A 16,083-nucleotide genomic window follows, 5' to 3' on the forward strand; every position below is an offset into this window, starting at 1 on the left:
AGAAAACAACGTTGAGTGGAATAGCATTGACTACAAACCTTAAATTTATTTGTGTTTTTTTTTTTCTTTTACCAGGAAAGTTATTCAAGTCTCTGGATCTCAGTTTAATCGTTGAGTTCATTCTCATGTTCTACAAGGACAAACCCATTGACTGGCTATTGGACCATATACTGTGGGTAAAAGTCTGCAATCCAGAGAAAGATGCTGTGAGTACTGCAATTATTAAGCTTCATGTAAATATTGCAACAGTATAATTTATAAAAACAGAAAAGTATGTGTATATATAACTGTAGGGGTGAATCAGGCATAATATATCTGACATAACAGGGTTCAAAATTAAAGGACCACTCTAGGCACCCAGACGACTTCAGCTTAATGAAGTGGTCTGGGTGCCAGGTACCTCTAGGATTAACCCTTTTTTTTATAAACATAGCAGTTTCAGAGAAACTGCTATGTTTATAATGAGGGTTAATCCAGCCTCCAAATCCTCTAGTGGCTGTCTCACTGACAGCCGAGGCGCTTGCGTGATTCTCACTGTGAAAATCACAGTGAGAGCACGCAAGCGTCCATAGGAAAGCATTGTAAATGCTTTCCTATGCGACCGGCTGAATGCGAGCGCGGCTCCTGCCGCGCATGCGCATTCAGCCGATGACGTCGAGATCAAGATGGAGAGGAGGAGGAAAGCTCCCCGCCCGGCGCTGGAAAAAGAGGTAAGTTTAACCCCTTCCTCTCTCCAGAGCCCGGCGGGAGGGGGTCCCTGAGGGTGGGGGCACCCTCAGGGTACTCTAGTGCCAGGAAAACGAGTATGTTTTCCTGGCACTAGAGTGGTCCTTTAAGGTCTGGCTAGGTAGTTCAGGAGGCATATTATTGCAACTACCACATTGGGCGAGAAAGCTGGCATAGTCTCCAGGACCAGTGTTGCTTCTAGCAGAAATAAGCACAGTTGCACAGAGTTTGCTCCATAATGTGCTTGCACTGTAATTATGTATGACGTAAGGCTTAACGGGGAATCTGAGTGTACTGCCATTTGGACCTAGAGGGGGTAAATGGGGTACTGTTGTAGGGAAGAGTGAATAGACTACTGATACTAGGCAAGTGGAGTTGAATGGACTATTGGTACTGGGTATTATCATACACGCCACACAAACGGAGAGAAAATGTTTGAAAGTTGTTTTATTAATTTTTTAAGATCTGTGAGATTTACTACACTAACAATCTGAAAGAAATGTAAGTGGTTTTCAAATTGCTACTAAATGTGTTGCAATTTAGTTTACATTATTGCTATAAATTATTCATCTAGAGTATAATTCCAATTATTTAGCGAACATGCCTGTCATACACTTGCCAATTAACAGATTAGATGCAGACACTAGTAAATGCTATTTTCTCGTAACTTTTTTACTTGGCACTAACAATTTTTAGGGCCTCTAATAAATACACATTTGTGTATCTATTTTAATTTTGTGTATGTGTGCGCATGTAAATGAACACACGTATGTTAATACTAGTACATACCTCCACACTCCGGCATCCTGTGAATTAGGACTTTGGTGGGAGGGGGCAGGAGTACTGCTTCAGGACTTTTTGCACTTTTTGCAGTTTCCTAATTTCCTGAACATAATGTTGGGGACAGTTCTAAGTCAAGGCAGGATGTGAAAATCAGGACTGTCCTCTAGAAAATGGATGGTTAGAGGCCTATTAGTAAATCATTAAACAAAATATGCTTTATTCTTTTTTATTTTTTTTATTCTTTATTTTTCTCGTGCATGTGAAGACAAATACCATGTAATCTTGCAATGCCACAACAACAATAGCAAGCTGATGAAGAACAAAAGATTTGACATGGCATGCGATTACACAGCACATTTTTGTATCAATATCAGACTAGAACTGGAAAGGTTATGTCAAGATAAGAGATTCGATTTTAAACTTAAAGGTTCAGATAATTCAAGCAGAATCACACTTAAGGTTAATTATAAGCATTTGCATCAACATATATTAATGTCGCTTGTCCAAGATTTTCTCCTTCTCTGCTTATCAGGAAGGGTGAGATACAGGGTTAGATAGAGCGTTATGACATGAAATAACATAAGATGAGTGATAGAGATTAAAGCATTGCTAATCAGGCTTAAGATATATTGCTTGCTAGCAAGATGGCTAGCTCAGGTGCAGGCATAAGTTGGGTGCACACATTGTGTTGGGTATAGTGTGCAGCGTCCATTTTAAGTGACGCGAAGTCCAGGCTGTGCGGTTTAACCGATCCCCATCTGTCGTAGTGTCGGTGTCCGGCGTAGTAGTCGGTGCTCTTCCAGTTCCCAGCCGGGATGAAGTCCGAGTGCATAGTGGCATAAGTCCCCTGTCTTGTGGTGAGCATATCGTGTGCTTGTTGTCCCTGGTGGGGACTGTGAAAATTGCGGTGGCTGGGAGCCTCTGCCGAGGCAGTTAGATGAGTATAGGGAGGTCCCCCCTCGCGCCCAGGCACCTTTAAGCAGAGGTACTAGGCTGGGTTGTGTCCGGAAGTCGGAGGTCCTCTGTCATGGTGTCTTCGCCCAGGAGGCGTAGTGATCTCCGTGAGAGAAGGGTGTTTTTTTAGTGGGTAGTCCTGGGGTTTGTCGCCGTTTAGTCAGTTGACTCACGCTGGCGGTCTGTTACTCACCCACTGAGGCTTGCGTTGGGTCTCCCGCCTTCTCCTCCCAGCCGTTCCGGGAGTGGTGGCAATGGGGGACTGCGTTCTGGCTGGCACGTGGCATCCGCCATGTTATGCAGTGCAAGACCAGCAGTGCAGGTACGCCTAGGTTGAGTCATGAGCAGTGTGCCTGGATATCCCTCTCCGGGAGGGGGGGAGGAGAGAGTGTGCCAGGAAGACCTCCAAGTAGGTTGGCTGCAGTCAGCAGAGGGATCGGCCGCTTCCCTCGTGCCATCTGAGTAGGCCGCTTGTAGGCCTCAGGTCGGTCCCCGGGATGTCTTCGACCAAACTTCTGGAATAAAAGGGAATCATGACATGTCACACATGTCATGTGTCCTTAAGGGGTTAAACGTTGCCTCCGTGGTAAGCCCTTTTCTCGGAGGCTGAAAGGCAGGCAATTTTAGGGATTAATGTAGAAATATAGCTTAATTCAGGCGTTTTTAGTGAGGAGTTTGGCTTGGCTACTAGGCTCCGCCCCCCTGATTTATTTTTTTTATTTTGTTTTTTAACCCCTTAAGGACCAAACTTCTGGAATAAAAGGGAATCATGACATGTCACACACATCATGTGTCCTTAAGGGGTTAAAGATAAAATAGAAAAAATAAACCTGTTCCACAGTTCAGTATAAAGCCATTCTCTTACATTGATGTTAAGGATGTGGAGATGGTCTGTGTGTACATTTTATATCACATATTGGTATGCGGAATCCGTTTTTATTCTACATTTTTGCTACAGCCAAATATACTGTCTTGACCATACATAATCCAGTGCAAGAGGTTTAAAACTACAATCTATATTTTTTCTAAAGTAGTAAAGTGGCACAGTGGTTAAATTCTTGTCTTTATGCCAAAGGTCTGTTGGCATTAATGTTCATGTCTGGCAGTACAAGGTGACTTACAGCAAAAAAATAGACACACACTGAATTGTAAATGTCTTGCTTCCCACTAAGATGAATGTAAGTTCCTAATGCTTTATAATAAAACTATAATTTCTCTCTGACATATTAAGTGTTAAATGTGATTTGTATTTGACATTTACACCTGATTTTTTAGAATTCTTGTATAAAGCCCCTTGAATTGACCTTATAGGCTAGTTTTGAACATGATGTTGCGATATTTAACCTCAAATGCTAGAATTAGGATGTACACTAACATCACATTGTATTAATAGTCTGCCCTTCACATGACTAGTACAAAGTATTATTCGGTGCATTAAACCTGAAATATATCCTATAAAAGTTAAAATATTTAAAAGTATTTGTATTTTACACCAGACCTCCTGGATTTCATGTGATGTGATTTATGTGCTTACAATAGTGATTTCTCTCATTTGTGGCAAATTTAGGAGGAGCAAGGGCTAATCTCTGGAGCAAGATTTCTTTATAAAATATTTAAATTGGCTCTGTCAAATTATTTTTTTTTACCTCTCCCCAACTTCCTGTGGCCTCAGTATCCCCACAGTGGATGTTTTTTGCACCCGATTCCCTCCTTCTCACCTTTTATTTTCCAATTTATAGTGGCGCCAGATGTTCATATTGTATTATAAGTTTTGGCGCTAGAAATGTGCAACTTACAAACTCATACATGATATAGAAATTTATGATGGGTCAATCATCCAAGAGAAATAACCAGAGGCTCCGTATTATTAGGTGTTCGAGCGCTCAAGAGAATCAATAATAAAACTACTCAGTTTGTAGTCCAAAGTCTTTAATGGGAGAGCATCGTATATATAAAATGGCAATTAGTATACTACGCATGTGTGCATAAAGAAATACCAAAGTAACAATGGCCTATTTGATCTACAAGGTTAAAGCAAACACTTTGTAGCCGCAGTTAGTGCATAGACTGTAGCAAAATAAATCTTTATGCTTAGTTTGCTTCCCAGCTAAACATATAAAGAGGCTTTATAGGAAGCAAAAACTGAGATGTATTAAAATCCATTTCACTGTAGCAAATGACTGGCGATGTGGATTATGGGATAACTCTTCAGATATGGGAAGTGTGATTTAAAGGGCATGATGGCTTTCAAAAAAGCAGTGAGTGGTGATGAAATTAAGGTCTGATCTGCCCAGCAAAAGTGATGCAAGTGGAAATAGGGATGCCGCTTTTTGCCACTGTTAGTGTGTTACATTGCTTACTCTTTATCTGAAATCCCATTAGAGAAAGGTTTCCCAGAAGCTTTGCTTGAACTGTTGAATGTTCTTTGTGTTGCATACAGAAAACTAAATGTCATCTTTCACTGGGTATAGCTAACAAAGAGGCATTTGTAGTATTCCTTGGTTGGATCATCTTTGCTGGTTTTATTTGATGCCTTTTGTTTAATTATATTTTCAAGATGCCTGTTGGAAATGTTTCTTGGAAGGCCTTTCAGATTTCCATCAGTCTAATTGTAGCACATTCTGATACCTTATTAACCATGTGAGTGCCTGTGGCATGAGCATCACATTTTGCCATAGAAAGGCTTTCTGGAAAGTTGGCTCACGCCACTATTTCTCAGACTTCAACAAAACTTTACGTAAACATGTTTCCTGGCATTATCTCTAAATCTCATCTCTTCCCCAAAAATGTTCCATTCGCAAATGTGGAAAATGCTACCCTTTTATACTTTGGTAAATCTGTTGCATGCCACTTATATCTTTCTGTGCTCCAAGCCATATAAAAAGGCTTCTCATGTAGACAACAATACGCTATTTTAGAAGCTTCCCTTTGAACATATTAATGGCTCGTTGAAGATCACATGTTGAGAACTGGATGCATTATAGTTTAACCACTTTGTGACTGCTCCTATTACTAAACATTACTCTCTACAGAATGCCTGAGACTATAGCTGAAGTCTCACAACTGAGGCAATCCAACAATATCTTTAAAAAAAATTACCTTTGTCACAGGATTGCTGCAGGAGCCAATCACAGCAGTGGAAATTCTTAAATAACAGCTGTTATTTGCTCCCCCTGTAGTCTCAGCACTTGTATGTTCCAGTATATTCTAGGATTGATATTCAAGGCTGCTATTGATTGCTTTATTATTTTTTTAAGGGATGCTATAGTGTTAGGAATACAAACTTGTATTCCCAACACTAGAATTCCCTCTGCCTCCCATCACTTGCACCTGTCTGTAACACTTTCTTGTAGGCTGAAATGTTTTTGTTCCTCTAACTTGGGTTTTCCATGTCTCACTCATACTCAGGGCCGCCACCAGAAATGTTGGGGCCCCTAACAAAGCACAAGGTTTGTGGATGCAGTGTGTGTGTTAGTGTAGTGGATGCAGAGTGTGTGTTAGTGTAGTGGATGCAGAGTGTGTGTTAGTGTTGTGGATGCAGTGTGTGTGTTAGTGTAGTGGATGCAGTGTGTGTGTCGGTGCAGTGGATGCAGTGTGTGTGTCGGTGCAGTGGATGCAGTGTGTGTCGGTGCAGTGGATGCAGTGTGTGTGTCGGTGCAGTGGATGCAGTGTGTGTGTCGGTGCAGTGGATGCAGAGTGTGTGTCGGTGCAGTGGATGCAGAGTGTGTGTCGGTGCAGTGGATGCAGAGTGTGTGTCGGTGCAGTGGATGCAGAGTGTGTGTGTCGGTGCAGTGGATGCAGAGTGTGTGTGTCGGTGCAGTGGATGCAGAGTGTGTGTGTCGGTGCAGTGGATGCAGAGTGTGTGTGTCGGTGCAGTGGATGCAGAGTGTGTGTGTCAGTGTCGTGGATGCAGTGTGTGTGTCAGTGTCGTGGATGCAGAGTGTGTGTTAGTGTTGTGGATGCAGTGTGTGTGTTAGTGTAGTGGATGCAGTGTGTGTGTCGGTGCAGTGGATGCAGTGTGTGTGTCGGTGCAGTGGATGCAGTGTGTGTGTCGGTGCAGTGGATGCAGTGTGTGTGTTGGTGCAGTGGATGCAGAGTGTGTGTCGGTGCAGTGGATGCAGAGTGTGTGTCGGTGCAGTGGATGCAGAGTGTGTGTGTGGATGCAGAGTGTGTGTGTCGGTGCAGTGGATGCAGAGTGTGTGTGTCGGTGCAGTGGATACAGAGTGTGTGTGTCGGTGCAGTGGATGCAGAGTGTGTGTGTCGGTGCAGTGGATGCAGAGTGTGTGTGTCGGTGCAGTGGATGCAGAGTGTGTGTGTGTCGGTGCAGTGGATGCAGAGTGTGTGTGTGTCGGTGCAGTGGATGCAGAGTGTGTGTGTCGGTGCAGTGGATGCAGAGTGTGTGTGTCGGTGCAGTGGATGCAGAGTGTGTGTGTGTCGGTGCAGTGGATGCAGAGTGTGTGTGTGTCGGTGCAGTGGATGCAGAGTGTGTGTGTGTCGGTGCAGTGGATGCAGAGTGTGTGTGTGTCGGTGCAGTGGATGCAGAGTGTGTGTGTGTCGGTGCAGTGGATGCAGAGTGTGTGTGTGTCGGTGCAGTGGATGCAGAGTGTGTGTGTGTCGGTGCAGTGGATGCAGAGTGTGTGTGTGTCGGTGCAGTGGATGCAGAGTGTGTGTGTGTCGGTGCAGTGGATGCAGAGTGTGTGTGTCAGTGTCGTGGATGCAGTGTGTGTGTCAGTGTCGTGGATGCAGAGTGTGTGTTAGTGTTGTGGATGCAGTGTGTGTGTTAGTGTAGTGGATGCAGTGTGTGTGTCGGTGCAGTGGATGCAGTGTGTGTGTCGGTGCAGTGGATGCAGTGTGTGTGTCGGTGCAGTGGATGCAGTGTGTGTGTTGGTGCAGTGGATGCAGAGTGTGTGTCGGTGCAGTGGATGCAGAGTGTGTGTCGGTGCAGTGGATGCAGAGTGTGTGTGTGGATGCAGAGTGTGTGTGTCGGTGCAGTGGATGCAGAGTGTGTGTGTCGGTGCAGTGGATACAGAGTGTGTGTGTCGGTGCAGTGGATGCAGAGTGTGTGTGTCGGTGCAGTGGATGCAGAGTGTGTGTGTCGGTGCAGTGGATGCAGAGTGTGTGTGTGTCGGTGCAGTGGATGCAGAGTGTGTGTGTCGGTGCAGTGGATGCAGAGTGTGTGTGTCGGTGCAGTGGATGCAGAGTGTGTGTGTGTCGGTGCAGTGGATGCAGAGTGTGTGTGTGTCGGTGCAGTGGATGCAGAGTGTGTGTGTGTCGGTGCAGTGGATGCAGAGTGTGTGTGTGTCGGTGCAGTGGATGCAGAGTGTGTGTGTGTCGGTGCAGTGGATGCAGAGTGTGTGTGTGTCGGTGCAGTGGATGCAGAGTGTGTGTGTGTCGGTGCAGTGGATGCAGAGTGTGTGTGTGTCGGTGCAGTGGATGCAGAGTGTGTGTGTGTCGGTGCAGTGGATGCAGAGTGTGTGTGTGTGTGTGTGTGTGTGTTAAGTAGTGTATGCATGTAATGTAATAAATGTTATTCCCCCCTCCCTGTTTCTTACTTGGTTCAGGGAGGGGGAAGATTCCATGGTGGGGCCCCCCAGCTCCCTATACTTGCAGAGGGGGCCCAGCGGACTGCAGCTGTACTTTACAGCATTTCCCTCTCTCTAACTCGCGAGATGTGGTGTGCGCGCCGCCATGGTAACCTATGGCAACGCTCTAACGGCCGCACGTCTCGCGGGAGTTAGAGCGAGGGAAATGCTGTAAAGTACAGCTGCAGTCCACTGGGCCCCCTCTGCAAGCATAGGGAGCCGGGGGGGGGGGGGTGGCGGCTGCACCTATATATAGCGATCATCGCTATATATAGGTGCAGAGACCGTCATGGTTGTCACCCCCTGATGGCGGCCCTGCTCATACTCTTTGCCACTATGATCGTATTTTTAGTCACCAACAAACGTTTAACTCTGCACTGCAAAAATAAAGATTGTAAAAAATAGGGGTGGGAAATGTAGGCTAATGCTTTCTTTAAAATGTCAATATACGTGAATTAAAAAGTAATAATGAAATACTTTTTTAACAAAGGTAATTAATATCAAGATATTAAAATGAATGTATGACAATGTACCTTTAAGCGAAAGCCTGCCAGTGTGATGAAATGATAAGCTGAGGCTTGCAAACACTTTCTTGTCACTTTTTCATCTTCTCCCCACACCAGCACTCTGATGTTTGAAGTAAAGTGGAGAGATCTGAGATTAATTAAAGTAATGTAAAGTTTATCCCTGCAGGCAGTGAATTCAAATCCTAACTGGCCAATATTAATATGTACGTATAATTGATATCCCACCTCTTTATCTCAGGCATTAGCCTATATCTCCCAGTCTAATATATATTTTTTAAACATGTAAAATATATATATAGTGTTTCTTAAATGTGGAATAAATTTATAAATAAATCATGTAACCTGTATGACAGATTATGGCTGGTTTAATTGACACTACAGCCACCATAAAAACATATGCCTAGGTTTTGGTGTAAAGAGATTCCATGTCACGGTCTTCGTGTGCACATCTGGCAATAACTGTAGCAGTTTGCAAACATACTTGGCATTATAAGACTGACCCTCACACCCAGAAATCACAGACATAAACTATATTATTGTTCATACTAGAGTCCTCTTCTGAGAGATGCCTTTATAATGTTCGGTAAGTGTGTACAGCTTCATTAGCAGAAAGTTAAATACAGCTATTAAAAAAACATGAATGTAGATGTATGTTAGTTCATGTTTTATCTGTTATGAATTATACTAAATACAGAGCTGGATAGAACACCAACTACTTTTAAAGCAATACTGTGCCAGCTGTATAGACATACAGCTGGCAAAGAGGGACATTTTATTTGTATGTGTGTGAGTGGGGGTTCTGGGCTGGGCTGGGCTGTTATGAGAATTTTTAGGTGACTTACTAATAACAATTTATACAGCTAAAATTGTAGATTATGCTAAAGTAGTGTACCTATAATCTTAATTTTAGTAATGACAGGAGGTAAATATTTGCATAACTCTCTTTGCTGAAACTCCCAGCAGCACAGGTCATAAGAGAACAACCAGTCAAAAAACACTTCAATGTTATACAAAAGGACCTGTCACACACATCACTTCCTCTTTCTTTGTAGCGAACAAATAAAGGTAAGGTCCAAATGTACGAAAAGTCCAAACATCAAACAATTGCATTAAAACATAACGATCAATGAATCCAAACTGTAGCCGTGGAAATGTCCATAACAGCCGTAGATTGCAGAGTAGATGTAGAGAGCACAGATCACATGAAAAGAAACATTTTGTCTAACATACCATAACTGTCTATCTACTACTTTAGTTAGATGTAAATCAAATATAACAGTCATGCCTAGCCGATATAAACAACCATAACAATCTATATAGCTACTAGAAGACGATAATACCATACAATACATATAATAACACCATAAATGATCATAGAATATCCTAATAAAATAGAAAAAAATTACAGAAATATCCCAATATAGAAATCCCTGGGTGGGAAGAGACAATAGGATGGGAAATATTCACCTCCTGTCATTACTAAAATTAAGATTAATTACATTAGCATAATTACAATTTTGTCACAGGACAGGCGGCTTCATATTTGCAGTTTTAACACTGACAATTTAAAAAAGTGAAATAAGAGTGATAGGATTGTCTGAAATAAAACACAGAGAGAAGATTCCCGTGACCAATCCGTGCATCGCATGGTATCGGTAATGACGTGCCCGCAGCTCAGCGAACCGAGAGTGCACTGAAGCTGGAATCTATTCCAGCCAAAAACAAAAGCCAGCAGACCCAGCTGGCCAGAATCGTAGTCAAGATCAGCTTATGTGGTCTAACCTATGACACCAAAGTTGGCCCCAAGGGCGCCGTAACCTTGACATACTGTAAAAGCGTGTCCATGACGCACAGTCGGGAATTTCTAGAAAAAACTGATACAAAATGGAGGAAGAATCCGATCCCGTCCGACGTGTAAAACAAAGGAAAACGCTGTCCGGGGAAAAGGAAAAACTGTCCACATCAAAGATCCATACTTCCAAAATGAGTCAGAAGGAGATGAGGCACAACAGCATCATAAGTTTCGCAAAAATCTGTCTCAATGTTAAGCCAGAATTATCTGGTCAACCTTGAAGAAAAACGCAGCCCTAAATCTACGTCCCAGAGATAAGGATATTTAGGTGCGGGAGGCCTAGACAGCTTGAATCCCATATGAGACAGTTCTCGAAAGTTCGGGAACCACGCTTGACTCTGCCCAAGGGTAGTGATAAGGAGGAGAGACACTCAGTGAAGGCGTATGTAGTGGACCACTGCATCAGCATTGAGAATGGTGGGCAGGCATAGGCTCCCTCGTCTGGGCAAATTTGCAGGAAAACTTCCACTGCTTCGCAGTCCGGATCCGGTAGCCAGTTGAAGAACCTTGGGAGTTGTTGGTTCGTTCTGGATGCAAACCGGTCCATGTGTAGCGGACCCCTGAGGTCCATTAGTGTGCGGAAAGTAGAGACATCTAGGTGCCAGATGCTGTTGTCTTGCCAGTGGCGTGGAGAACAGTCCGCCGTGGAGGTATTCTGCCAGTAGTGTGATATTGCGGGCGAGGCAAAATTTGTATATGTCTTCTGTCCTCTCCGTCAAGGATCGGAATCTGGCTCCGCCCAGGCGGTTGGAGTATTGGACCGCTGAGAAGTTTTCCATGCAGAGCAGGATGCCACAGTTGGAGAGTCCCTTCCGGTGTTGGTCTAAAACTAGCCGGTCGTTCCAGGCTTGCAAGTGGAGTAGCCACCAACGAAGTTCCGTACGCACTTTTTCCAAAAGGGGTATCCAATGGTCGTATGAAGGACTTAGACGCAAATGTTTTGCCTTCAGTCGTAGCAGAGCTCTGTAGCGCAGAGGCCCCGGAAATATTCCCTGGGTCGAGGAGGAAGGAGGACGAGGAGTTGCAGAGGAGCCATATCCGTGCGTAGAATCCATCGAATCTCCTTTCAGATGGATACAATCTTTGTGGCAGGTAGTTGGAGGATGCAATCCCTCGAATCTATCTCGAAACCGAGGGACTGCATGACCATTGATTGAGAAAGGGCTGACTTTTGTCTGGTCACCACGAAGCCCAAAGACTCCAGAAAGTGAACAGCACCTCTGTGAGCGCAGTCTGGATTCTGCGTTGCAGAAGATCAGCAAGTCGTCCAGGTAGACAAGGATTGGAAATGGGCCATGACCTGCTTCAGTAGCTTCATGAGGCATCACGAGCTGGACTGTGGCCGAAAGACAGGCACGTCTTTTCCCGATATTCGTCACCTTTTCGATCCCGTACTTGGAGTCAGAGTGGGTTAGTTTTGCCAGTCCACTCTTTCAAAACGCTTGGACTTTTTCAACTGAGCTTTGTCCCTAGACTTGCTCCCCGTTGGGGACCTGGAACCCTTCATGTGACGTTTGGGCCCTGTCTGGCTCAGTGGAATGTCAGATCCCGAGGCGGCATCAGTCTTGTGGCCCCATTTGCTGAGGTTGGGAAGGGACCTGTAGTAGGGTCTTTTCAACTGAGGCTGTGACCTTAATCATGGCCTGAAAGTCCTGCGTTGGTGGAGGTGTGTCGCTCATGGTGGTCGGTCTGCCTGTAAGAGGACAGTGTCAATCAGTGGGAGCAAGATAAATGGAGAGAGTAAGGTGCCAGGCTCCTAGTACAACTGAGGCTCACCCAGGGATCGGCTTCATGGTATAGCCGTCTACAATGATAGTGCCATAAAGAGGGACTCACCCTCAAGGTGTACGAAAGGGGGTTTCACTTAAGTGAATGGGAAACGTGGTAGTCTAAAAATCATGGGGTTAATCCCCAGCTTAATTCCCCGTCCGTGTTGATATTGAGGGGTTAACCTCGTAATTGTTGCCAAGGTGACGTATCTTCGAGGGGTTCACCCCAGTTACACGTCAAAGATGTAGCTCCATGGTCAGCAATAAAATAGGTGCACACAGCAAGTGATAGTTCTGCATTGTGTGATGATGTATCTCCAGACAACATAAAGGATGTGGGAGGTCCCTGTAGGGAATGTACAAAACACCTGTGAGGATATCTGGGGGCTCACCCCAGGTGGTGTGCCATGAGAACCAGAGGACACCCACATATGGCAACTAATGTAATCAAAAAGGCACATTGTATATGGCTGTTAAGCCCAACATGGCCCCACATAGCAATTACACCTCAGTGTATGTCAATTTCTGTTGTTGTTGCAAACTTCGTGTAACAGCCCTGGACGTATTGAATAACTTGTAGTAGGTACCCTAACTGCGGATGAGACTCGGCACTGCAGTCTCCAGTGGGATGGTACAGTGGATATGGCTGTGAAGCTCAATATATTTCCACATAGCAATTACACCTCAGTGTATGTCTCTCGTCAATAAACAGCATGTATGAGCCCAGCATGTATGTGTAATCACTTGTAGTAGGTACCTTAACTGTGGATGAGAAATCAACACTGCAGTCTCCAGTGGTGAGTGTGGAGCCTCAGATACAACTTGAAGGTAGTATATTTAGTCCAGATCGTCGTAATTACCGATCTGGAAGGAAAAAAGAAACTGGCAATGTGAATCTTGCGGCACTTAAAGATGGCCGCCGTGCGCAACGATCAGCGTGACCCGTGGTTTTGCGGTCCTGCCGGTCGCGGAAGAATCACGCTGAGCACCCCCTACCACACACACCCTCAGCTAGCCCCAAAGAAGTATAAACAGACTGAGCGAGATCTGTGATCCGGTCCAGGACAGGCTCCAGGGAGCAGGCCTCAAAGAGGGCTGTGAAGAGCAAGTAAAAAGGGGAAACAAGTATTAGCAGATCGGTAGTGGGGACAAGCTAACAAGAACAGCAGGGTAAAAAACCTATATAATACAAATATAGCAACCTTTGTTTAAAGTGGATTAACACACAATGAGAGAATACAACCTAATAAAACAATCTTCAAACTGTAGAAAGATATATCCGCGAATAAAGCAATCTTAAATACCTATGAATCATTACACAGAATACAGAATAAATCAGACAAGTAACAGTAAACCGTAACAAGGACAAAATACTCTGACCTGTGCATGACTGGAGCAGCAAAGAAAGAGGAAATGATGTGTGTGACAGATCCTTTTGTATAACATTGAAGTGTTTTTTGATTGATTGTTCTCTTATGATCTGTGCTGCTGGGAGTTTCAGTAAAGAAAGAGTCCTGTCATGTGATAAAATTTAATTTAGAACAAGAACAATGCATCTCATTTCACAGACTAATTTCTAAACACATTTATTGTAGATTAAAGACATATTACTAAGTTAAGTATCTGCTGTGGAGCTCTAGTTTACATTCAAACACAGCAACAATACGGGGATCTTACAAAAGAGGGACATTAGGATACAGAGACAGATTTAGGCCTAAATACATGGGATATATAGCTTGGATAAAGTGAAGACTTGTATGTATAGAATGGCTCTTTGAGTAATTTATCTCATGCATCTCAACATGGGGATGATTGCAAGTAGAACAAGGAAGGTGAATGCATGTGCTCCTGGTTGACTGGGCATGGCCAGCATAGCGATCAATCAAGTTTGCCAAAATGCAAAGCACTGTTGAAGTGCTTTTTATGTGCACTACGTTTGTTTCGCACTATATAAGTGCATCTAATGAGGTGCTTGAGCTGCACTGTGTGGGGATTCCTTTGGTTCCCCCATACCAAACGGCTGATATGATGCTGTGTGTAAATCAGCTACACCTTTAAGAACTAAAGCGGAAATGCAGTACTGCATTAGAATAAACAGCCTGTAGAAATGTACTCACAAAAATATAAATTAAAAACATACAGGCAAAAAAATTAAAAATACATAAGAATATAGCATGTAATGACAGATAAGAACCATTCGGCTGATCTAGTCTGCCCAATTTTCTAAATACTTTCATTACTTCCTGGCCTTATCTTATAGTTAGGATAGCCTTATGCCTATCCCATGCATGCTTAAACTCCTTTACTGTGTTAACCTATACCACTTCAGCTGGAAGGCTATTCCATGCATCCACTACCCTTTCAGTAAAGTAATACTTCCTGATATTATTTTTAAACCTTTGCCCCTCTAATTTAAGACTATGTCCTCTTGTTGTGGTAGTTTTTCTTCTTTTAAATATAGTCTCCTCCTTTACTGTGTCAATTCCCTTTATGTATTTAAATGTATATATCACATCACCCCTGTCTGGTCTTTCCTCCAAACTATACATGTTATGTTCCTTTAACCTTTCCTTGCAATCCATGAACCAGTTTAGTAGCCCTTCTCTGAACTCTCTCTAAGGTATGAATATCCTTCTGAAGATACGGTCTCCAGTACTGCGTACAATACTCCAAGTGAGGTCTCACCAGTGTTCTGTACAATGGCATGAGCACTTCCCTCTTTCTACTGCTAATACCTCTCCCTATACAACCAAGCATTCTGCTAGCATTTCCTGCTGCTCTATTACATTGTCTTGGACGTGGGTAGAAAACTCTGCCCCTAGTGAGTGGAGAAAATGGTACTGTTGAATGTATATATATATATATGGCCTGTGGGTAAAAAAAAATATATATATATATAGACTGGTAGAGGATCTCAACTAGTAAAATAAGCCTCCCATTAAGGCTTAAAAAGTAACTAATAAAAAGAATAGGGATAACACCCTAAGCGTACCAGGAGATCTACTAGCAAATCTGTAGCAGAGAGCAATGTAACAACGCAGAAAATAATAAGTACAGAAGAAAAAAAAAGGAAAATAAAGTGAATGAACGCTAAAGTGAATAAAATAAGATCTAGGGAATAATGATAGACCAGAGTAAAACTAGTAAATGCAGAATATAAGTAATAATATATAATAATTATACCACTCCATTAATTGTATTCTGCATTTACTAGTTTTACTCTGGTTTATTTTTTCTGTACTTATTTTCTGCGTTGTTACATTGCTCTCTACTACAGATTTGCTAGTAGATCTCCTGGTACGCTTAGGGTGTTATCCCTATTCTTTTTATCTATTACATTGTCTGCCTACCTTTAAGTCATCAGAAATAATCCCCCCATAATCCCTTTCCTCAGATGTTGCGGTGAGGACTCTATCAAATATTCTGTACTCTGCCCTTGGGGTTTTACGTCCAAGATGCATTATCTTGCACTTATCCACATTAAATGTCAGTTACAGTCTCTTATTGTAAATCATAAGAATTAGTAGTCCACAACTTGTTGGCGAAATTTTGGCCAAATGATTAAAAAAAACTAAACGGAACAAAATATATAAAACCGTAAAGATAAAAAAAAAAAGAAGGAAATAAATAGAGAAAGGGTTCGATTTCACCCAATAGTAGAATGAATGTTCAGGCTGGCAGGTACTGTGTGTACAGCCAGGCAGTACTGCTGATGTAATGAAGTTCCTGCATTTACTCCAGAGTGATGAACATGGTGGCAAGACGTCCGAATACGGATTAGGAGAAGCAGAGTCAGGATAGTAGCTACCTACAATGTCTTGTAATATAAACAGGTTACAGGACCACAATGGTAGCAGCAGCGTTTTGCAGAGTTAATAGGTCACAGGACT

General features: G+C 43.2%; 1 protein-coding gene across 2 annotated transcripts in view; it reads left to right on the plus strand.

Moving 5' to 3' along the window:
• MGAT4B (alpha-1,3-mannosyl-glycoprotein 4-beta-N-acetylglucosaminyltransferase B) overlaps positions 1-16,083 on the plus strand; it is a 399,376-nt gene that overhangs the window by 281,150 nt on the left and 102,143 nt on the right. For both annotated transcript variants that reach the window (XR_010090437.1, XM_063447906.1), the window contains exon 9: positions 76-206. Coding sequence is in view for 1 of the 2 variants with exons in the window: in XM_063447906.1 (XP_063303976.1) it covers positions 76-206 (131 nt within the window). In the remaining variant the exon portion in view is untranslated. The remainder of the gene's footprint in view (positions 1-75; positions 207-16,083) is intronic.

Source organism: Pelobates fuscus, chromosome 3 (genome assembly GCF_036172605.1).
Source record: "Pelobates fuscus isolate aPelFus1 chromosome 3, aPelFus1.pri, whole genome shotgun sequence".
Taxonomy (NCBI): Eukaryota; Metazoa; Chordata; class Amphibia; order Anura; family Pelobatidae; genus Pelobates; species Pelobates fuscus.